Source organism: Cherax quadricarinatus, chromosome 43 (genome assembly GCF_038502225.1).
Source record: "Cherax quadricarinatus isolate ZL_2023a chromosome 43, ASM3850222v1, whole genome shotgun sequence".
NCBI classification, from domain to species: Eukaryota; Metazoa; Arthropoda; class Malacostraca; order Decapoda; family Parastacidae; genus Cherax; species Cherax quadricarinatus.
The window spans coordinates 26905319-26931010 of NC_091334.1; the positions used below are offsets into that span (position 1 = coordinate 26905319).

The 25692-nt window shown below is 40.1% G+C and overlaps 1 protein-coding gene across 2 annotated transcripts in view; it reads right to left on the minus strand.

The window, feature by feature from the left end:
* LOC128694182 (uncharacterized) overlaps nucleotides 1-25250 on the minus strand; it is a 68495-nt gene extending 43245 nt beyond the window's left edge. The window contains exons 1-2 of one of the 2 annotated variants that reach the window (XM_053784161.2): nucleotides 25102-25250; nucleotides 7458-9784 (exon numbers count right to left, since the gene is read on the minus strand). In XM_053784161.2, coding sequence (XP_053640136.2) covers nucleotides 7458-9413 — 1956 coding nt within the window. In that variant the 5' untranslated portion in view covers nucleotides 9414-9784; nucleotides 25102-25250. Of the gene's footprint in view, nucleotides 1-7457; nucleotides 9785-24988 lie in introns of both variants that reach the window. The other variant, XM_053784162.2, reaches the window with a different exon arrangement.
* Between the last annotated feature and the right edge of the window lie 442 nt (nucleotides 25251-25692).

Here is a 25692-nt window from a genome sequence, read left to right on the forward strand (position 1 = left end):
CATCCTGGGGGACAAGATTGAGGACTCCAATGGAAATAAGTTAGACAGTCCTCGATGACGCACTGACTTTCTTGGGTTATCCTGGGTGGCTAACCCTCCGGGGTTAAAAATCCAAACGAAATCTTATCTTATCTTATCTTAACTGAGTACAAGAAACCGCCCATTCACTTATTTCAACTACCCAATAAAGTGGTCAGAAATTGGCAATTTGGCCGATTTCACACAAATTTCAACAGATGCCAATTTCAAAATAGGGTCCAGAATAAACAATACAGACATTCCTGGCACTAAAATAACATTTTCTCTGTTCATTAGTCATGGCTACAGGCCCCTCTTATATTACTCTTGCTTACCATTTGGAATTTTTATTCACACAAAAAATAGAAGATTTACTGTTATGCAGACTACTGCATTATTGTAATAATTGTATAAATAATGTCAATCTATTCTTGACTTTTTATTTTTTTTTTATTATCACACTGGCCGATTCCCACCAAGGCAGGGTGGCCCGAAAAAGAAAAACTTTCACCATCATTCACTCCATCACTGTCTTGCCAGAAGGGTGCTTTACACTACAGTTTTTAAACTGCAACATTAACACCCCTCCTTCAGAGTGCAGGCACTGTACTTCCCATCTCCAGGACTCAAGTCCGGCCTGCCGGTTTCCCTGAACCCCTTCATAAATGTTACTTTGCTCACACTCCAACAGCACGTCAAGTATTAAAAACCATTCGTCTCCATTCACTCCTATCAAACACGCTCACGCACGCCTGCTGGAAGTCCAAGCCCCTCGCACACAAAACCTCCTTTACCCCCTCCCTCCAACCTTTCCTAGGCCGACCCCTACCCCGCCTTCCTTCCACTACAGACTGATACACTCTTGAAGTCATTCTGTTTCGCTCCATTCTCTCTACATGTCCGAACCACCTCAACAACCCTTCCTCAGCCCTCTGGACAACAGTTTTGGTAATCCCGCACCTCCTCCTAACTTCCAAACTACGAATTCTCTGCATTATATTCACACCACACATTGCCCTCAGACATGACATCTCCACTGCCTCCAGCCTTCTCCTCGCTGCAACATTCATCACCCATGCTTCACACCCATATAAGAGTGTTGGTAAAACTATACTCTCATACATTCCCCTCTTTGCCTCCAAGGACAAAGTTCTTTGTCTCCACAGACTCCTAAGTGCACCACTCACCCTTTTCCCCTCATCAATTCTATGATTCACCTCATCCTTCATAGACCCATCCGCTGACACGTCCACTCCCAAATATCTGAATACATTCACCTCCTCCATACTCTCTCCCACCAATCTGATATCCAATCTTTCATCACCTAATATTTTTGTTATCCTCATAACCTTACTCTTTCCTGTATTCACTTTTAATTTTCTTCTTTTGCACACCCTACCAAATTCATCCACCAATCTCTGCAACTTCTCTTCAGAATCTCCCAAGAGCACAGTGTCATCAGCAAAGAGCAACTGTGACAACTCCCACTTTATGTGTGATTCCTTATCTTTTAACTCCACGCCTCTTGTCAAGACCCTCGCATTTACTTCTCTTACAACCCCATCTATAAATATATTAAACAACCACGGTGACATCACACATCCCTGTCTAAGGCCTACTTTTACTGGGAAATAATTTCCCTCTTTCCTATGTACTCTAACTTGAGCCTCACTATCCTCGTAAAAACTCTTCACTGCTTTCAGTAACCTACCTCCTACACCATACACCTGCAACATCTGCCACATTGCCCCCCTATCCACCCTGTCATATGCCTTTTCCAAATCCATAAATGCCACAAAGACCTCTTTAGCCTTATCTAAATACTGTTCACTTATATGTTTCACTGTAAACACCTGGTCCACACACCCCCTGCCTTTCCTAAAGCCTCCTTGTTCATCTGCTATCCTATTCTCAGTCTTACTTTTAATTCTTTCAATAATAACTCTACCATACACTTTACCAGGTATACTCAACAGACTTATCCCCCTATAATTTTTGCACTCTCTTTTGTCCCCTTTGCCTTTATACAAAGGAACTATGCATGCTCTCTGCCAATCCCTAGGTACCTTACCCTCTTCCATACATTTATTAAATAATTGCACCAACCACTCCAAAACTATATCCCCACCTGCTTTTAACATTTCTATCTTTATCCCTTCAATCCCGGCTGCCTTACCCCCTTTCATTTTACCTACTGCCTCACGAACTTCCCCCACACTCACAACTGGCTCTTCCTATTCTTGACTCCGTACTGGAATTTAGACTGGCAGGCGGACAGGTATTGGACGGTGACGTCACTTGTTTACTCTTGAGCTTCGCTAAAGAATAGAACATTTTCGCTACTGTGAGCACAATTTCAAGGTACACACACACACACACACACACATATATATACACAATGGACCCCCGGTTTACGATCAGCTCCCAATGCGACCAATTATGTAAGTGTATTTATGTAAGTGCATTTGTATGTGTATGTTTGGGGGTCTGAAATGGACTAATCTAATTCACAATATTCCTTTTTTTTTTTTTTTTTATCACACTGGCCGATTCCCACCAAGGCAGGGTGGCCCGAAAAAGGAAAACTTTCACCATCATTCACTCCATCACTGTCTTGCCAGAAGGGTGCTTTACACTACAGTTTTTAAACTGCAACATTAACACCCCTCCTCCACAATATTCCTTATGGGAACAAATTCGATCAGTACTGGCACCTGAACATACTTCTGGAATGAAATGATATCGTAAACCGGGGGTCCACTGAATACATATATACCGCAGTCAGCAGGACTTGATACTGCTACTGGGGACAGTCAAGATTCCCTGGCAGCGCTCTAGTCCACTCGGCCACACAAATGCCACATAGACTGGGCAGCCTGGTTCACAAGCCATGTTTCTTTCCCAGCCCGGGCACGTCAGTGAGCCTCAAGCATGGATTCAAGCTATTTCAATCTCTTCCTGTATGTTCTGACCTCTCAAGCTATTTTTATATCAATGCACCACGCAGAAACAAGCGGGTATATACAGAGAAAGATCACAGTCAGCAGGACTCGAAACTGTTATGTGGCATTTGTGGCTGAGTGCATAAGAGCGCCTGGGAATCTTGATCGTCCGCAGTAGCAGTATCGAGTCCTACTGACTGCAGTGTTTCTCTGTATATACCCGCTTGTTTCTACATGGTGCATTGCTATATACAGCCTCTCCTCACTTAACGATGGAGTTCCATTCCTAAGACCGCGTTGTAAAACAAATTTGTCACTAAGTGAGGAGCATACTATAATGGTAGTGAGTTTGTGTCAACCATCTTTGATATTGTTTTAATGTCACCTTTGCATCATTTATAACATTTCTGGTATATTTTTAAATGTTTATACAGTAGTGTACTGTACAGTGGTACCCTGAGTTTCAAACTTTCTTTGTTCCAGAAGACTGTTCCAGTGCCGTTACTGAATGAATTTGTTTCCATCAGGAATAAAGAAAATTAGATTAGTCTGTTTCAGACTCCCAAAAATACTTACAAAAGCACTTACAATAATACACTTACACAATACACTTACAATAATACACTTAAATTGGTCGAGTTGGGAGCTGTTCGAAACTCAGGGTACCACTGTATATTGAAATAAACAAAACAGAGGAAATCAGCTCTAACATACTCTAATATATTCTGAGGCGAGGGTAAACAAGTACGTACACCGTTAAGTGAGGAGAGGCTGTATATACACCTACCATCCGACTTACGACCTGCCCGACTTACGACCACTCGACTTACGACCGTGTTTTTTTTGCCAAATTTCTGGGAAATAAACAGCTATTTGTGTTGTACAGTGTTTATCCTAAACCTTACAGTATGAAATACAGTACTAACAGCATAAAAAGTAAAGTAAAACATGAAATATCAAAATAAAACAATAAAATAAAGTCATTACAAAAATGTGATGTTGATATTCAGTAGTAAAATTCGACTTACGTCCATTTCGACTTACGACCGGTTTCTCGGAACCGAACTCGGTCATAAGTCGGATGGTAGGTGTATATATATATATGTGTGTGTAATGCTGAATAGGTAAAACTTGCAATTTTGGCTTAAACAGCAATGCTCTTCTTGCCGAATAAGGCAAGTGAAAATTTGGGCATGCAATAATTTTGCAAAAATCATCCTGAACCTAATGAAAAAATATATTTCATTGTGTTTGTTTATTATTAAATTATTGTAAATTTATCTAAAATATATTTAGTTGGATTAGGATAAATTAAATTGCACTTATTATAATAAGGTTAGGTAAGTTCTCTAAGGTTCTTTTGGTGCAAAATTATAACACTGTGTATAACACAAACACTGTGTATAACACAAACACTGTGTATAACACACTGTGTATAACACAAACACTGTGTATAACACACTGTGTATAACACAAACATTGTATAACACAAACACTGTGTATAACACAAACACTGTGTATAACACACTGTGTATAACACACTGTGTATAACACAAACACTGTGTATAACACACTGTGTATAACACACTGTGTATAACACACTGTGTAAAACACACTGTGTATAACACAAACACTGTGTATAACACACTGTGTATAACACAAACAGTGTATAACACAAACACTGTGTATAACACAAACACTGTGTATAACACACTGTGTATAACACAGTGTATAACACAAACACTGTGTATAACACACTGTGTATAACACACTGTGTATAACACAAACACTGTGTATAATACACTGTGTATAACACACTGTGTATAACACACTGTGTATAACACAAACACTGTGTATAACACAAACACTGTGTATAACACACTGTGTATAACACAAACACTGTGTATAACACAAACACTGTGTATAACACAAACACTGTGTATAACACACTGTGTATAACACACTGTGTATAACACAAACACTGTGTATAACACACTGTGTATAACACACTGTGTATAACACAAACACTGTGTATAACACACTGTGTATAACACAAACACTGTGTATAACACAAACACTGTGAATAACACAAACACTGTGTATAACACAAACACTGTGTATAACACAAACACTGTGTATAACACACTGTGTATAACAAAAACACTGTGTATAACACAAATACTGTGTAAAACACAAACACTGTATAACACAAATACTGTGTATAACACAAACACTGTGTATAACACAAACACTGTGTATAACACAAACACTGTATAACACAAATACTGTGTATAACACAAACACTGTGTATAACACACTGTGTATAACACAAACACTGTGTATAACACAAACACTGTGTATAACACAAACACTGTGTATAACAAACACTGTGAATAACACAAACACTGTGTATAACACAAACACTGTGTAAAACACAGTGTATAACACACTGTATATAACACAAACACTTGTTTATTTCCCAGAACATTTGCATAAAAAACATGGTCGTAAATCGAGTGGTCGTATGTCGAGCAGGTCGTAAGTCAGATGGTAGGCAGGTACCATCTGACTTACAACCAAGCTTGGTTCCGACCAACCGGTCATAAGTCAAAATGGACGTAAGTCGAACCTTAGAAAATTGCTGACATACTGGGTAGGGCATAATGTCATACGTTTCCTATATAAACTACCTACATAATACTGTAATGTAATGTACAATCATTATTTCATTCTTACCATAATTTACTTTTATTGTTATATTTTAATTATTTATGTACTGTATATAATGTATACATGGTAGTGAACTGTATTATAAATTTTACATCACATACAGTATCATACGTTACTGTTATCTTTATATATTGTCGACACAGTGGAATGGGAGAATACCACTGGTGGTGTCATCCTGCCAGGATGTTGTATAACCTGTACCCTAAGTAAAGAGAAACAACTCTGGAACATGTCATACGTACCCGGCTGGCTGGCTGGCTGGCTGGCTGGCCGGGTGGGTGAGTGGTTGGCTGACTGGCTGGCCGGGTGGGTGAGTGGTTGGCTGACTGGCTGACTGAATGTGGCTTTCTCTCTCTCTCTCTCTCTCTCTCTCTCTCACAGGTACACGTAAGTAAAGTTATCATATATAGTATAAATTACCTAGGATAACCCAAAATATCCAGACAAAGCACTATACAGTGGATCTGTGCTCCAGTGCCCTAAATTAATAATAATATTAATAATTATTATGTATTATTATTACAATAATACATATGTATGAATATTAATAATATTTTTTTTATTAACACACTGGCCGATTCCCACCAAGGCAGGGTGGCCCGAAAAAGAAAAACTTTCACCATCATTCACTCCATCACTATTATTAAACCATAATATAATAATTGTGACAACTTATTACTTACCTTAAAATATCTGTAGTCTTAATGTAGAGTGAGAGGTGAGTAAATAATATTAAATGAATAAACAAGAGAGAGAATGAGAGTGTAGAAGGTCCCCGAGTTATGTAAACAAACGTTGTTGTAGTTGTTACCAGCCCGGACACGAATGGTTTCTGTTCACTCTGTCAAGCCGACCAGAAAAACATCTCATATTTGGATTAAGCAAAATGTCTATATTAATGTTTTATAAACATTTAATGCGCCTCAGTGATTATTATTGTGTTATTATCATTATTAATATGGCATCTTCAAGACCAATTACACTCTTAATGAGTGGCTCTGAGACAAACAGACAGAAAGACAGACACTGGTAGACAGAGACACACAGGTAGACAGAAAGACAGACACACAGGTAGATGTAAAGACAGACACAGGTAGAAAGACACACAGGTAGACGTAAAGACAGACACACAGGTAGACGTAAAGACAGACACACAGGTAGACAGGATACACACACAGGTAGACAGAAAGACACACAGGTAGACAGACACACAGGTAGACAGAAAGGCAAACAGACACACAGAGATACAGACAGACACAGATATACAGGCAGACAGATACAGACAGGTTTATGTGCAACAGTGAAAACAAATAGAGAGTTCGAGAGTAAGAGCCTTTCTTGCCACAATCTCCAGTGCAAGATTCAGACTTCATCTTAGGGGCCATGGTGAAATTTACTGTCCAGTTAGTACAGTTAATACAGTATGATGCTGCTGATAAGGCAGGGTTACTCAAACTGATGCTGCCTGCATGATGCATTGCCACCACGAGTATCGTCAAATATTGTACAGGGGTGTGCATCAGCTGGCCCAGCCCAGCTGCCAGATGCACGGTCATAAGTCGAGTGGACGTATGTTGAGCAGGTTATAAGTTGGATGGTAGGTGTATATATATGTATGCACACACATATGCAGTAACATATAGAGGGCATTATGTCTACACAGGTGTTCTAATATACATTGGTCTCATGCATATACAGTATAATGTAAATACATATAAGCATATGTATATATGCCTAAATATGTATGAAAAACCAGAGTATACATACCCTGTGTCCGGTGGTAGTGTTAATGACGGTGACATGCTCATCACCAGAGAATTGACTCCAGTCCATTGTGTTGAAATCAATCTTCCGTCGCTTAAGATCCTTGGTCAATCTGGACGAGTCAGCCAGCAGTCCCTGGTGTTGCTCCAGCCACTTGTCCACCTTGGCATCAGTGGGACGGTAGAGCTCGATGCCTGGCGGCAGTGTCACACCTGGGGGTAGGTCCGAATGCTTCACTAACCCAGGCTTGCCCTCTCTCTCGCTGGAGTTAGTTGCTGTTTTGGAAGAGGCTCCGCCTCCTCCATCCTCCACCCTCGTGTCAATGGGTCGCTTCGACACACTGGGGGTGATGCTTATGCTAGATGAGAGTTTGGGTGCGGTCAATGTGTTGGTTACCTGGCTTCTGTCACGGGAGTTTAGTAGTGTGAGGGAGGAGCCATGGAGGAGAGAGAGAGGATTTGTGTCCTTGTGCGAGGAAGTAGCAGCCTCGGGGCTCTTACCCTTAGTCGTCAGACCAAAAACTATCTCATCGAGCTTTCTGCGCTTCTTTTCCTGAGTCCTGGGATCTAAGGGAGATTCGCCGAGATGTCTCTTCTCCATTATTCTCATAGGGTCATCAAGCCGTGGCCAACATGGACCCCAGGGGGACAGTAGACTGGCAGACATATCCATGCTTGTGTTCATTGACTTGGCTGCTAAATCTAACGTTCCCGGCAGAGACTGTAGCTGCCGTAACGTGTGTGAATCTGATGCCAGCTGCTGCTGCTGTTTTTTGCTCCTGTCATCTGTTTCTTCCATGAGTGCTCGAAGACTGGCACTAGAGAAGGTTGGGGGGAGACCCATAGTGGCGGCAGCAGCGGCGGCGGCGGCAGCAGCAGCAGCAGCAGCAGCGGCACTGGAAGAACTCTTATTCAGTGATAATGTGTGTTGCAGACTGGGATGCAACAAGGCTTGCAAACGCTGTCGCTCCACCTCTGCTGCCACCTCTAGCTGGCGTCTCTTCCTGCTCTCTGAGTCCAAGGCAGCAGCATCGACACAGTTGCTGGTGTATAATGAGGCACTGCTGGTAGTTAGGAGGGTAGTTTTACTATCGTGCTCGCTACTCTGGAAGTCTATGCCGAGTGGCCAAGGTTTCTGCTCGGCAGCGGCAGCAGCATTCATCAGATGCTCGTGTCTAGTTGGCAGCATTCGGTCCTTGGGCCACTGGATGGGACTTGCAGCAGACTGAGCAAGGAGTTGGGCAACGGTGGGGTCCTGTGTCACCAGATTGTGATACATAACACTGCTGCCACACTTGGCCATGGCATCGTCCATCTGCTGCAGGCTGAGAAGTGCTGACCCACCATCCTTCTCACCACCGCTGCTGCCGCTCTTATCCTCTTTCTCCGAACTGTTGCTCTTCGGTTCGTTTGTCTCGGCGCTGTCACGTCTCTCATGATCATCATATTCCACTTCATCATGCTCGTTACCATCGTTACTGTCACTTCTCTCCTCAAATACGTCGTCTTTTCTCTCGTCTTTACTAACCTGTACCTCTAATTCTTTAACCTCAGAATCATCTGGACGTTCTGCTGTCTCATCATTCTTGTCATGTCTATCTTTACTTTGCTTGTCATTCTCACCAACCTCTACCTCCTGTTGTTCAGCCGGCATTTCCTCACCATTTGCCATGTGTTCATCTTCATTATGTTGCTTATTACCATCATTTACATCACCACAGTTATCCTCGCCATCCATCGTTCCTCTAGCCTTCGATTCTTCCTCGTCATCTCCATCTTGTTTTGTCAATGCGTCTTGGTGAGTGTCCCTGGTGTCTTCAACAGGACAACCATCTTCCCTGGGGTCGTCACAACCCTCATCCTCCTTCCTCACACCATCGTCCAAGTCCATCTTCTCTCTCTTCTCCTCTGGAGATTTATCACCTTTGTTCTGGTTGGTCATGTTAACATGTTGTGTCATCTCTCTCACATCAACACACACATTGTTTACTCCTCCTGTGCTGCTCTCTCCTTCTCCTCCTCCTCTTCCTCCTTCTCCGTGCTATTTATCCTTTTTTTCGCCTCCACATTTTAATAATGTCTGTGAAGAGCCTTGTCCAGGCGTATCTCTGTCGTGTTTCGTGTGACAACTCCTGGGGATGAGTGGATCTTGTATAGTGTGAAGGCCAATCTTGGCGTCGGATCCGATAATGGGTATGTTGGGTAGTGCTAAGTGGGCACACCTAGTGTGATGAGCACTGACCTGGGCTCTCCTGTACCCACTCTGCAACACTATAGTCCTCAGCTGAACAAACTCTGCAACAGTGTAGCGCTCTGTATAACCCACTCAACCTGCAACAGAAAATCAAGATCAACATTTTGAAATACACACACACACACACACACATACATAGGAATGAAGAACTTCCTGAACGGGGTTCAGTGGGACAGAGAACTGGCAGGGAAGCCAGTTAATGAGATGATGGAATATGTAGCAACAAAATGCAAGGAGGCTGAGGAGAGGTTTGTACCCAAGGGTAACAGGAATAATGAAAAAGCCAGGATGAGCCCATGGTTTACCCAAAGGTGCAGGGAGGCAAAAACCAAGTGTGCTAGGGAATGGAAGAAATATAGAAGGCAAAGGACCCAGGAGAATAAGGAGAGCAGTCGTAGAGCCAGAAACGAATATGCACAGATAAGAAGGGAGGCCCAAAGACAATATGAAAACAACATAGCAGCGAAAGCCAAATCTGACCCGAAACTGTTGTACAGCCATATCAGGAGGAAAACAACAGTCAAGGACCAGGTAATCAGGCTAAGGAAGGAAGGAGGAGAGACAACAAGAAATGACCGTGAAGTATGTGAGGAACTCAACAAGAGATTCAAAGAAGTGTTCACAGAGGAGACAGAAGGGGCTCCAGAAAGACGGAGAGGTGGGGCACACCACCATGTGCTGGACACAGTGCACACAACCGAGGAAGAAGTGAAGAGGCTTCTGAGTGAGCTAGATACCTCAAAGGCAATGGGGCCAGGTAACATCTCCCCATGGGTATTGAGAGAGGGAGCAGAGGCGCTATGTGTACCCCTAACAACAATATTCAATACATCTATCGAAACAGGGAGATTGCCTGAGGCATGGAAGACAGCAAATGTAGTCCCAATCTTTAAAAAAGGAGACAGACATGAAGCATTAAACTACAGACCAGTGTCACTGACATGTATAGTATGCAAAATCATGGAGAAGATTATCAGGAGAAGAGTGGTGGAACACCTAGAAAGCAACGATCTCATCAACAGCAGCCAACATGGTTTCAGGGACGGGAAATCCTGTGTCACAAACCTACTGGAGTTCTATGACATGGTGACAGCAGTAAGACAAGAGAGAGAGGGGTGGGTGGATTGCATTTTCTTGGACTGCAAGAAGGCGTTTGACACAGTTCCACACAGTTCCACACAAGAGATTGGTGCAAAAACTGGAGGACCAAGCAGGGATAACAGGGAAGGCACTACAATGGATCAGGGAATACTTGTCAGGAAGACAGCAGCGAGTCATGGTACGTGGCGAGGTGTCAGAGTGGGCACCTGTGACCAGCGGGGTCCCACAGGGGTCAGTCCTAGGACCAGTGCTGTTTCTGGTATTTGTGAACGACATGACGGAAGGAATAGACTCTGAGGTGTCCCTGTTTGCAGATGACGTGAAGTTGATGAGAAGAATTCACTCGATCGAAGACCAGGCAGAACTACAAAGGGATCTGGACAGGCTGCAGACCTGGTCCAGCAATTGGCTCCTGGAGTTCAATCCCACCAAGTGCAAAGTCATGAAGATTGGGGAAGGGCAAAGAAGACCGCAGACGGAGTACAGTCTAGGGGGCCAGAGACTACAAACCTCACTCAAGGAAAAAGATCTTGGGGTGAGTATAACACCAGGCACATCTGAAGCGCACATCAACCAAATAACTGCTGCAGCATATGGGCGCCTAGCAAACCTCAGAACAGCATTCCAACATCTTAATAAGGAATCATTCAGGACCCTGTACACCGTGTACGTTAGGCCCATATTGGAGTATGCGGCACCAGTTTGGAACCCACACCTAGCCAAGCACGTAAAGAAACTAGAGAAAGTGCAAAGGTTTGCAACAAGACTAGTCCCAGAGCTAAGAGGTATGTCCTATGAGGAGAGGTTAAGGGAAATCAACCTGACGACACTGGAGGACAGGAGAGATAGGGGGGACATGATAATGACACACAAAATACTGAGAGGAATTGACAAGGTGGACAAAGACAGGATGTTCCAGAGATTGGACACAGTAACAAGGGGACACAGTTGGAAGCTGAAGACACAGATGAATCACAGGGATGTTAGGAAGTATTTCTTCAGCCACAGAGTAGTCAGTAAGTGGAATAGTTTGGGAAGCGATGTAGTGGAGGCAGGATCCATACATAGCTTTAAGCAGAGGTATGATAAAGCTCACGGCTCAGGGAGAGTGACCTAGTAGCGATCAGTGAAGAGGCGGGGCCAGGAGCTCGGACTCGACCCCCGCAACCTCAACTAGGTGAGTACAACTAGGTGAGTACACACACACACACACACACACACACACACACACACACACACACACACACACACACACACACAAGTGTCTGCACATCAGTGTACGGCGAAACACGTACACTATTAAAGATCTTAAAGAACATTTTGATTCACATAACCAACATACCAAAAAAAAAAAAAAACAAGAAAAAAAAAAACAGTAGAACCTCCATATGTGTAGATTCGGCTTCCACAGTTCCAGGTATCCACAGTAGGTGGATACCTTGAACTGTGGATACCAATTCCACGAGTCAAGAGCCCTGCACTGGCCTCAAGTGCATTTCCAAGAAAATTTGTGTTACTAAAAATGAATATATATACAAGGTTGGAGGGAGGGAGGGGTAAAGGTTTTGTGTGAGGAGCCTAAGACTTCCAACAGGTATGCGTGAGCATGTTAGATAGGAGCGAGTGGAGACAAATGGTTATGACTCGACGTGCTGTTGGAATGTGAGCAAGGTAACATTCATGAAGGGATTCAGGGAAACAGGTTAGCCAGACTTGAGTCCTGGAGGTGGGAAGTATGGTGCCTGTGTTCTGAAGGAGGGGTCGAGACATGTTGCAGTTTTTGATCTGTAGTATCGGCACACCTCTGGCAAGACAGCGATGGGTTAAGTGATGAAAGTGTTCTTCTTTTTCAGGTCATCCTGCCTTGGTGGGAAATGGCTAATGTATACATATACATACAGTAGGGCCACACTTTATGATCTTTGGCTTACGGCATTTTGCTAATATGGACATGTCAGATTATGGCAAAAATTCGTTACAAGGCTCCCCCCCCCCCACCTGACTCACTAATACAGTCACTGTGCACCACTCTGTTTACATCCTCCATGTGCTCCCTGTCTCTCCATTATGTCTGGAAACTTTCCAAAATTTCAGGTGTTTTAAAGTTATTGAGTATTTTATGTGTACCTGTACCTAAATAAACTTACAGACTGTGCTGGTGTGCAGGTACATATTAAAATAACTATGAGTGTCTTATTAGTCTTGAAGATACCGTATTATAGACATTTTCATTAATCTATGATATCTTTTCAAAAATGGATAAGAAACACACTACATAACATATAAACATAATACATGTAACCACAGTAGAATAAATTGACATAAATACGAGATGTGGCACCCAGGCAGTTGATGGCAAGAATTATGTTGTCTCTAGTCCAACACCAGAGAAAATGTGTACACAATGGTATTACTGGAGGTAATGTAGAAAATTATTCCTTTCATATGCCTTTACTTGTAGCTATATATTTATTCTACTGCACTAACATGAAGACAACTTGTACACACTGAGTTTGTATTGAGTAAATGCTTAGCAAACTCATGTCATTACATGTTTGAGTCAAAACTGGACAGATATTAACCCTTTCAGGGTCAAGAGGCCCTCTCCTGAACTTGTTCTCAGTGTTGAAATTTTTTTGAAAAAAAAAAATCTTATGAAATGATAGAGAATCTTTTTTTGATCATAATGACACCAAAAGTATGAAATTTGATGGAAAACTTACTGAATTATGTTCTTGCAAAGTCTGCGGTCTTGGCGATGTTTACACATCGGCGATTTCGCCCACTTTGAGCCCCATTTTCGGCCAATTCCAATGTACTAGTCGACAAAAATCACAACCATTTCGCTAGAACTCCATTTTTTTCTATTGAATGAGAACAAGAAATCACCCATTTACCGATTTCAACTATCCAATAAAGTGGTCAGAAATTGGCAATTTTGCCAATTTCACACAAATTTCAAAAGATGCCAATTTCTAAATAGGGTCCAGAATAAACAAGACAGACATTCCTGGCACTAAAATAACATTTTTTCTGTTCATTAGTCACGTCCTCACGCCCCTCTTACATTTCTTTTGCTTTCCACTTTGAATTTTTATTCTCACAAAAAAAATAGAAAATTTACTGTTATACAGACTACTGCATTAGTGTAGAAATGGTATAAATAATATTAGCTCACTTGTGAAAGAATATTAGACTCACCAGTTGACGTGTATTGGACGCTTAGCATGATTTGTTTACTTTTGATCTTTGGTAAAAATCGAACATTTCTGCTAATTTGAGCTCAATTTCAAGGTACTTTTCATTGCAAAACCAGTCAAAATCATCTCAATTTCTGTAATATGTCTTCCATTCTATAAAATGAGACCAGGAAAACTAGAATACAACAATAAATACCATACGAAAATACAGTGCAAAGTTGCTATTTTAATCCAAAAACACAGTCAAAGTTTTTTTTTCTCATTACACACTGTGTGCTGCAGGATTTTTTTTATACTGCACACATAGACCCATTCTTTCATATGTAGGCCTACCAGCTTTCTCTCACTAGATTTGAGGGTGCTAGAATTTAGGCGTACTAGTACGTCAAAAACCCTGGTGCATAAGCCATACTAGTACATCCGAAACCCTGAAAGGGTTAAAAAGTGTGTTGCATGAGAATGGGAGTGTTGCTGTTGTGTATTCTACACACACCTACCAGCCAGTGTACATGTGTCAAATACAATGGAACTTCTACTTACGAGTTTAATCTGTTTCATGACCTTGCTTGCATCTGGATTTGCTCGTTCGCAGTCAATCTTCCTCTTTTAAATTAATTGAAATGGAATTAATTTGTTCCATTGGAATTCCTGGCAGCAGGAAATACTTCAATAATTTCCTTAATATCATGTTGTCTGCCATTGCTACCTCATTACGTTTACAACTGCTGCTTCATGTCTGCCACTGCTACCTCACTGATGTCTGCCACTGCTACCTCATGATGTCTGCCACTGCTGCTTCATGTTGTCTGCCACTGCTGCTTCATGTTGTCTGCCACTGCTGCTTCATGTTGTCTGCCACTGCTGTTTCATGTTGTCTGCAACTGCTGCTTCATGTTGTCTGCCACTGCTGCTTCATGTTGTCTGCCACTGCTGCTTCATGTTGTCTGCCACTGCTGCTTCATGTTGTCTGCCACTGCTGCTTCATGTTGTCTGCCACTGCTGCTTCATGTTGTCTGCCACTGCTGCTTCATGTTGTCTGCCACTGCTGCTTCATGTTGTCTGCCACTGCTGCTTCATGCTGTCTGCAACTGCTGCTTCATGTTGTCTGCAACTGCTGCTTCATGTTGTCTGCCACTGCTGCTTCATGCTGTCTGCAACTGCTGCTTCATGTTGTCTGCAACTGCTGCTTCATGTTGTCTGCCACGGCTACCTCATGTTGTCTGCTCCCACTTTTGCTAGCATGTTGAAGAGCTTTCCAATATGTGAAGGTTGAAGGGCAGTGCCAATCGGACAGGTATTGGATGGTGACGCCATTTGTTTACTCTTGAACATCACCAAAGAATCGAACATTTCTGCTACTTTGAGCTCAATTTCAAGGTACTTTTCATTGTGAAACCAATCAAAATCATATCTATTTCTGTAGTATATCTTCCATTCTATCAAATGAAACCATAAAAACGACAATACAACCATAAAAACCATAAGAAAATATATCGCTAAGGGGAGGCTAATGGCTGAGAAGTGAACTCCGTTATTCATGGTCCGATTTCTTTCATTTTTGGTGTACGCTAAGAAGCATCTTTCCATCATACATTGCCTAAATTTCAATAAGACAGTCCAACAAACAACTGATATCCAATTCCCTAGATCAAGAGCAAGAGCCCCTCACCAGCATCAAGAGCCCCTCACTAGCATCAAGAGCCCCTCACCAGCATCAAGGGCCCCTCACCAGCATCAAGGAACCTTCCTTGAGGCCCACTTGAACCTGGAAATTTCGCTCGTGTCTGGAAGCAAAAAATTGACTGAGAGACTGCTCATATCTGGAAAAACTCACATGTGGAAGCCTTCATAAGTAGAGGTTCCACTCTACGTATAAATCTGATTGCCCACCCAAAACACTGGCACGGTGATGACACTGTATACACATTTATGGAGCTCTCTCCCCACAGTGTTTAATAATAATAATAATAATAATAATAATAATAATAATAATAATAATAATAATAATAACAATAATAATAATAATATTTATTTCTACAAGTGAAACTGGATGTTGCCGTGAGCTCTGTCTCTCTCTTGGTTCTGTCTGGAAACTTAAGCAAAGTTTCAAATGTTTTAAAGTTAATAAGTTGTAAAGCTCTTACTTTAAATGAACTCTGAGAAGAAAGTGTTGCATGAAATTAAAAGTTCTACACCAGTAAAGACTAAAGTTATAAGAGAATGTGATACCTTCATTGTTGACATGGAAAAACTTTTACTGGTGTGAAGATCAAACTAGTCTGACTCATGAAATCATAATGACACGATTGCAAACAAACCATACCACGGGTAGTGTTAGAACCCGCAATCAGAGTCTCAACACTCCAGGCCGTCACAATGGTCTAAAGTTTTGAGACTCTCTGATCGCGGGTTCTAACCCCACCCATGGTATGGTTTATCAAACTAGTCACAACGTGCCTTTAAACTGAGCCATTATCCACTCCAAGGCTCTAATTGTCTTCAATTCTTTGAAGGCTGAGAGAGGTGAGGAAACTGCTGAAGATAAATTTGAAGCTAGCAGAGGCTGGTTTCATGTCCTGACTTCATACAATAAATACTATCACCTCTCACCCTATGTAAAGGCTAAAAATCTTTAAAGGTAAGTAATGAATGTAATACAGTATTTGCATTTTAATTTTTTAAGCTTAGTTCTATTGCTAAATTAACAAATCATAATGTAAACATGTTATTAGGCATTTACATGCAATTCAAAGTGAAAAAAAAGGGGTGATTCGCTTTACAGCGGTAACTTGGAACCTAACCTGCTGTATAAGTGAGGTCCTCCAGTACAGACTAGTTGATGGAGTTGCAGGGGAACTACTATATTGTGACTACATAGAAAGGACACCATAAATATACTGTATATATTTCTTTTTCATATAATTTAATATGGCTGCTTTCATTAATAACTAAAATGAAATTTCATACTTTATATTATTATTTGACTTACATTATTAGCTTATGAATGCAGGTAGGATATAACAACTACATCTTTCATTGTGCTTGTTGAAAGAGGTTCTGATTGGCTGCCAACACTGCACACTACCTGCTTGCTTGTTCTGCAGTTCGTGTCATGCTCATGCTGATGAGTACCTGAGTCACCTGTTGTTCGATTTGCCAGCCCTGTTTCTCCCTCTCTCTCTCTCACTGCTCCTTGTAGAGGAAACATCACCTTATCTCTGCTCTCTCTGGGGGGATGCTGTTCTCTTCAGCTCATATTATTTAGACTGTTTTTGATACAGTATGCCTCTGATGGTGAGTCAGGACATATAACTCTGTGCAACTCTGTTCACAGAACATTATTCAGACTTAGTGACATTTGATGTAGTGATATTTGATCTGAGGTTGTGTCTCGTGGAGACACTATGCACTGTTGTAGCTGGGAAATTGGAATTGCTGAACTCAGTTTCAGTAATTCCAGTTTCCCAGCTGATGGTTGTCTAGTTAGGGTTGTTTCTGGTCTCCTTGATTCCTTACCTGACACTGTGCTGTTCTCTGATGCTTTGAGTATTACTGTAGTTTGGCTAATAGGTTGTTACACTGTTCAAGCTGTCTGTCTCGATGGTCCAGAAGTCAGCTTATTTAGGGACTCGTTGTTGTCAGTCACATTCTAAGTCTAAATCGAGTCAATCTGAGCACATACACCCTCCCCACACACACACATACACACTTGATGTCTGTACTTATGACTACATCTCATCATAGCAATGTACAAGACAGTACTTATTAAAAGTGTACAGTATTTTATCAAATGTGCCCACAGCACCATATGATCATAAGTAGATAATAACTACGATACATAAGTACTGTATTCCAAGTTAACCCTTTGACTGTCGCAACCCCAAATCCTGAAGTGTCTCCTGGTGTCGCAAAATATTTGAAAAAAAAAAAAAAAAAAAAATTATTTTTTTTCTTATGAAATGATAAGAGAATCTTTTCCCAATGATAATGACACCAAAATTACGAAATTTGATGGAAAACTTAAGGAATTATGCTCTCATGAAGTTAGCGACCTAGGCGACTTTTACGCATTAGTGATTTCACCCACTTTGAGCCCTATTTTCGGCCAATTCCATTGTTCCAGTCCACCAAACTCATAGTTATTTCTTTAGAACCCCATTTGTTCTATTGATTGAGTACATGAAACTGCCCATTTACCGATTTCAACTACCCAATAAAGCATGAATTAGGCCAAATTCATGCAAATTAAAAAATATGTAAATTTCAAAATAGGGTCCAGAATGAACAATGCAGACATTCCTGGCACTAAAATAATATTTTCTCTGTTCATCAGTCATGTCTCCAGGCCCCTGTTATAATATTCTTGCTTTCTATTTTGAATTTTTATTCACACAAAAAATAGTATACTGTTATACAGGCTACTGCAACATTGTAATAACTGTATAAATCCTGTAACGTCAACCCATTTGTGACTGCGTATTAGAATGGCTAGTTGGACATTTATTGGACAATGACGTCATTTGTATACTTCTGAACATTGGCAAAAATCGAACATTTCTGTCACTTTGAGCTCCATTTCAAGATTCTTTTCATAGTAAAACCAATCAAATCACTTTTATCTCTATAATATGTTTTCCATTCTATCAAATGAGACCAAGAAAACAAGAATACGACCATGAATACTATACAAAATACACCTCAAATTCAGCGTTTTAATCCAAAAACACAGTTGGAGTTTTTTTCTCACGCACTGCATGGTGCAGGATTTTTTTATACTGTGTACATTGACTGCACAGACTCATTCTCTCATATGTGGGCCTACCAGCTTTCTCCTGCTTGATTTGAAGCTGCTAGAATTTTTGAGTATATAAATGTCAAACACACTGGCTCGTAAGACGTATGTATATATATGACCAAGACAGTCAAAGGGTTAATACTCCAAGAATTGTGTAGGAGCTTATCTCCTCAATTATTTACACTACATTAACTGTTTTTACCACCTCAACACCTTTGTTATTACCACCTTGACACCTTTGTTAGCACCACCTTGGCACCTCTGTTATTACCACCTCAACACTTTCGTTATTACCACCTCGACACTTTCATTATTACCACTTCAACACCTTTGTTATTACCACCTTTACACTTTTGTTATTACCACCTTGGCATCTTCATTATCACCATCTTGACACTCTCGTCATTACCACCTAGACACCTTTGTTATTACCACCTCGACACCTTTGTTATAACCTCGACACCTTTGTTATTACCACCTCGACACCTTTGGTATTACCACCTCAACACCTTTGTTATTACCACCTTGACACCTTTGTTATTACATATCTCAAGTTTTATTTTGTTGGGTTGTACTCAGTTGTAATCCAAAAAACACTATTGAGAAGCTACATAATTTACAGGATAACTAGAATATTCTCTGACAAGCTGTTACAGCACTAGACACAGGCTAGATGCTAGATACTAGTCACAAGCTAGACGTTAGATACTAGTCACAGGCTAGATGCTAGATTCTTGACACAGGGTAGATGCTAGATACTAGTCACAGGCTGCACACTAACAGCACCTTTCAAGGCAGGTGAAATTGCTGACCTAACAAATGTACAGAGAACCTTCACGGCGCACATAGTGGAGATAAAACACCTCAATTACTGGGAGCGCTTGAAGTTCCTAAACCTGTATTCCCTAGAACACAGGTGGGAGAGATACATGATTATATACACCTGGAAAATCCTAGAGGGACTAGTACCGAACTTGCACATGAAAATCACTCACAACGAAAGCAAAAGACTCGGCAGACGATTCAACATCTCCCCAATGAAAAGCAGGGGTGTCACTAGCACGTTAAGACACCATACAATAAGTGTCAGGGGCCCGAGACTGTTCAACTGCCTCCCAGCATACATAAGGGGGATTACCAATAGACTCCTGGCTGTCTTCAAGCTGGCACTGGACAAACACCTAAAGTTGGTACCTGACCAACCGGGCTGTGGCTCGTATGTTGGATTGCGTGCAGCCAGCAGTAACAGCCTGGTTGATCAGGCTATGATCCACCATGAGGCCTGGTCACGGACCAGGTCGTGGGGGCGTTGACCCCCGGAACTCTCTCCAGGTAAACTCCAAGCTAGATATTAGATACTAATCAAAGGTTAGATGCTAGATACTAGTCACAGGCTAGATGCTAGACACTAGTCACAGGCTAGATGCTAGATACTTGACACAGGCTAGATGCTAGATACTTGGCACAGGCTAGATGCTAGATACTTGACACAGGCTAGATGTTTGATACTAGTCACAGGCTAGATGCTAGATACTAGTCACAGGCTAGATGCTAGATACTAGTCACAGGCTAGATGCTAGATACTAGTCACAGGCTAGATGCTAGATACTAGTCACAGGCTAGATGCTAGATACTAGTCACTGGATAGATGCTAGATACTAGTTGCAGGCTAGATACTAGTTGCAGGCTAGATGTTTGATACTAGTCACAGGCTAGATGCTAGATACTAGTCACAGGCTAGATGCTAGATACTAGTCACAGGCTAGATGCTAGATACTAGTTGCAGGCTAGATGTTTGATACTAGTCACAGGCTAGATGCTAGATACTAGTCACAGGCTAGATGTTTGATACTAGTCACAGGCTAGATGCTAGATACTAGTCACAGGCTAGATGCTAGATACTTGACACAGGCTAGATGCTAGATACTAGACACAGGCTAGATGCTAGATACTTGACACAGGCTAGATGCTAGATACTAGTCACAGGCTAGATGTTTGATACTAGTCACAGGCTAGATGCTAGATACTAGTCACAGGCTAGATGTTTGATACTAGTCACAGGCTAGATGCTAGATACTAGTCACAGGCTAGATGCTAGATACTAGTCACAGGCTAGATGATTGATACTAGTCACAGGCTAGATGCAAGATACTTGACACAGGCTAGATGCTAGATACTAGTCACAGGCTAGATGTTTGATACTAGTCACAGGCTAGATGCTAGATACTAGTCACAGGCTAGATGTTTGATACTAGTCACAGGCTAGATGCTAGATACTAGTCACAGGCTAGATGCTAGATACTAGTCACAGGCTAGATGATTGATACTAGTCACAGGCTAGATGCAAGATACTTGACACAGGCTAGATGCTAGATACTTGACACAGGCTAGATGTTAGATACTTGACACAGGCTAGATGATTGATACTAGTCACAGGCTAGATGCAAGATACTAGTCACAGGCTAGATGCTAGATACTAGTCACAGGCTAGATGATTGATACTAGTCACAGGCTAGATGCTAGATACTAGTCACAGGCTAGATGATTGATACTAGTCACAGGCTAGATGCAAGATACTAGTCACAGGCTAGATGCTAGATACTAGTCACAGGCTAGATGTTTGATACTAGTCACAGGCTAGATGCAAGATACTTGACACAGGCTAGATGTTTGATACTAGTCACAGGCTAGATGCTAGATACTTGACACAGGCTAGATGCTAGATACTTGACACAGGCTAGATGCTAGATACTTGACACAGGCTAGATGCTAGATACTTGACACAGGCTAGATGTTTGATACTAGTCACAGGCTAGATGCTAGATACTAGTCACAGGCTAGATGCTAGATACTAGTCACAGGCTAGATGCTAGATACTTGACACAGGCTAGATGTTTGATACTAGTCACAGGCTAGATGCTAGATACTAGTCACAGGCTAGATGTTTGATACTAGTCACAGGCTAGATGCTAGATACTTGACACAGGCTAGATGCTAGATACTTGACACAGGCTAGATGTTTGATACTAGACACAGGCTAGATGCTAGATACTAGTCACAGGCTAGATGTTTGATACTAGTCACAGGCTAGATGCTAGATACTAGTCACAGGCTAGATGTTTGATACTAGTCACAGGCTAGATGCTAGATACTTGACACAGGCTAGATGTTTGATACTAGTCACAGGCTAGATGCTAGATACTAGTCACAGGCTAGATGTTTGATACTAGTCACAGGCTAGATGCTAGATACTTGACACAGGCTAGATGCTAGATACTTGACACAGGCTAGATGCTAGATACTTGACACAGGCTAGATGCTAGATACTTGACACAGGCTAGATGCTAGATACTTGACACAGGCTAGATGCTAGATACTTGACACAGGCTAGATACCTGAGGGAGATCAATAACTTCTAGTATTCTATGGAGATAACTTCATTTAATAGATGTTACATATTGTAACATACTGCAACCAATATAACAACTAACCTAACTAATATAACAACTAACCTAACTAATATAACAACTAACCTAATACGTATAACAACTAACCTAACTAATATAACAACTAACCTAACTAATATAACAAGTAACCTAACTAATATAACAACTAACCTAACTAATATAACAACTAACCTAATATAACAACTAACCTAACTAATATAACAACCAATATACCTGGAGTTTACCTGGAGAGAGTTCCGGGGGTCAACGCCCCTGTGGCCCGGTCTGTGACCAGGCCTCCTGGTGGATCAGGGCATGATCAACCAGGCTGTTACTGCTGGCTGCACGCAAACCAACGTACGAGCCACAGCCCGGCTGATCAGGAACCGACCTTAGGTAATTGTCCAGTGCCAGCTTGAAGACTGCCAGGGGTCTGTTGGTAATCCCCCTTATGTATGCTGGGAGGCAGTTGAACAGTCTCGGGCCCCTGACACTTATTGTATGGTCTCTTAACGTGCTAGTGACACCCCTGCTTTTCATTGGGGGGATGTTGCATCGTCTGCCAAGTCTTTTGCTTTCGTAGTGAGTGATTTTCGTGTGCAAGTTCGGTACTAGTCCCTCTAGGATTTTCCAGGTGTATATAACCATGTATCTCTCCCGCCTGCGTTCCAGGGAATACAGGTTTAGGAACCTCAAGCGCTCCCAGTAATTGAGGCGTTTTATCTCCGTTATGCGTGCCGTGAAGGTTCTCTACATTTTCTAATGTAACCTATATAACTATAATATAACAACCAATATAACTAATATAACAACCAATATAACTAATATAACAACCAATATAACTAATATAACAACCAATATAACTAATATAACAACCAATATAACTAATATAACAACCAATATAACTAATATAACAACCAATATAACTAATATAACAACCAATATAACTAACAATATAACTAACATAACAACCAATATAACTAATATAACAACCAATATAACTAATATAACAACCAATATAACTAATATAACAAGCAATATAACTAATATAACAATATAACTAATATAATATAACTAATATAACCAATATAACTAATATAACAACCAATATAACTAATATAACAACCAATATAACTAGTATAACAACCAATATAACTAATATAACAACCAATATAACTAATATAACAATATAACTAATATAACAACAAATATAACTAATATAACAACCAATATAACTAATATAACAAATAATATAACAACTAATATAACTAACAAATAATGTAACTAATAAAACAACTAATATAACTAACAAACAATGTAACTAATATAACCACTAATATAACAACTAATATAACTAACAAATAATGTAACTAATATAACAAGTAATATAACTAAGAAATAATGTAACTAGTATAACCACTAATATAACTAAAAAGTAATATAACTAATATAACCAACAACTAATATAACAACTAATATAACTAACAAATAATGTAACTAATAATGTAACTAATATAACAACTAATATAACTAACAAATAATGTAACTAATATAACAACTAATATAACTAACAAATAATGTAACTAATATAACTAATATAACTACTAATATAACTAACAAATAATGTAACTAATAATGTAACTAATATAACAACTAATATAACTAACAAATAATGTAACTAATATAACTAACAAATAATGTAACTAATATAACTAACAAATAATGTAACTAATATAACTAACAAATAATGTAACTAATATAACTAACAAATAATGTAAATAATATAACAACTAATATAACCACTAATATATAACTAACAAATAATGTATCTAATAATGTAACTAATTTAACAACTAATATAACTAACAAATAATGTAACTAATATAACTAACAAATAATGTAACTAATATAACAACTAATATAAATAAAAAAATAATGTAACTAATATAACAACTAATATAACTAACAAATAATGTAACTAATATAACTAATATAACTAACAAATAATGTAACTAATATAACTAACAAATAATGTAACTAATATAACAACTAATATAAATAAAAAATAATGTAACTAATATAACTAACAAATAATGTAACTAATATAACAACTAATATAACTAACAAATAATGTAACTAATATAACAACTAATATAACTAACAAATAATGTAACTAATATAACCACTAATATAACTAACAAATAATATAACTAATATAACCACTAATATAACTAACAAATAATATAACTAATATAACAACTAATATAACTAACAAATAATGTAACTAATATAACAACTAATATAACTAACAAATATAACTAATATAACCACTAATATAACTAACAAATAATATAACTAATATAACCACTAATATAACTAACAAATAATGTAACTAATATAACAACTAACTAACAAATAATGTAACTAATATAACCACTAATATAACTAACAAATAATGTAACTAATATAACAACTAACTAACAAATAATATAACTGATATAACCACTAATAAACAACTAACATAACCTAGAATATAACAACGTAACTAAGATAGTGTTAGTTACAACAATTAGATAAGTTAGACACAACTTCAAGTTGTAGATTAAGTTTGATCATCTAACAAGATAATAAAACTTAGTTAACTAACAAAGGTAATAAACCCAGCTAAGAGATATGTTAGTTACGGCATGGGTCACCCCCTGGTCTTATTTCACCGTTAACGGCGCCGTTAACAGGTACCTGAGCTGGTTGTGAGCTCTGGGGTGAGCTTGAGTTGTTAGCTGAGGGATGAGCTTAGTTAGCAGTTAGCTGGGAAGGTGTAACTGATGAGTTATTGATGGAGTTTGACTGACCTTTTGTGAGCAGCGTCATCAACGGTGGAGTTGTTGTTGTTGTAGCGGCGTTTATTACAACGGTACAACGGTACGTTCTCTGTGATGATGGTCCGTTATTGTCCTGGTACAACGGTACGTTCTCTGTGATGACGGTCCGTTATTGTCCTGGTACACTGGTACATTCTCTGTGATGACGGTCCGTTATTGTGCTGGTACAACGGTACGTTCTCTGTGATGATGGTCCGTTATTGTGCTGGTACAACAGTACATTCTCTGTGATGACGGTCCGTTATTGTGCTGGTACAACGGTACGTTCTCTGTGATGATGGTCCGTTATTGTGCTGGTACAACGGTACGTTCTCTGTGATGACGGTCCGTTATTGTGCTGGTACATTGGTACGTTCTCTGTGATGACGGTCCGTTATTGTGCTGGTACAACGGTACGTTCTCTGTGATGATGGTCCGTTATTGTGCTGGTACATCGGTACGTTCTCTGTGATGATGGTCCGTTATTGTGCTGGTACATTGGTACGTTCTCTGTGATGATGGTCCGTTATTGTGCTGGTACAACGGTACGTTCTCTGATGATGGTCTGTTATTGTGCTGGTA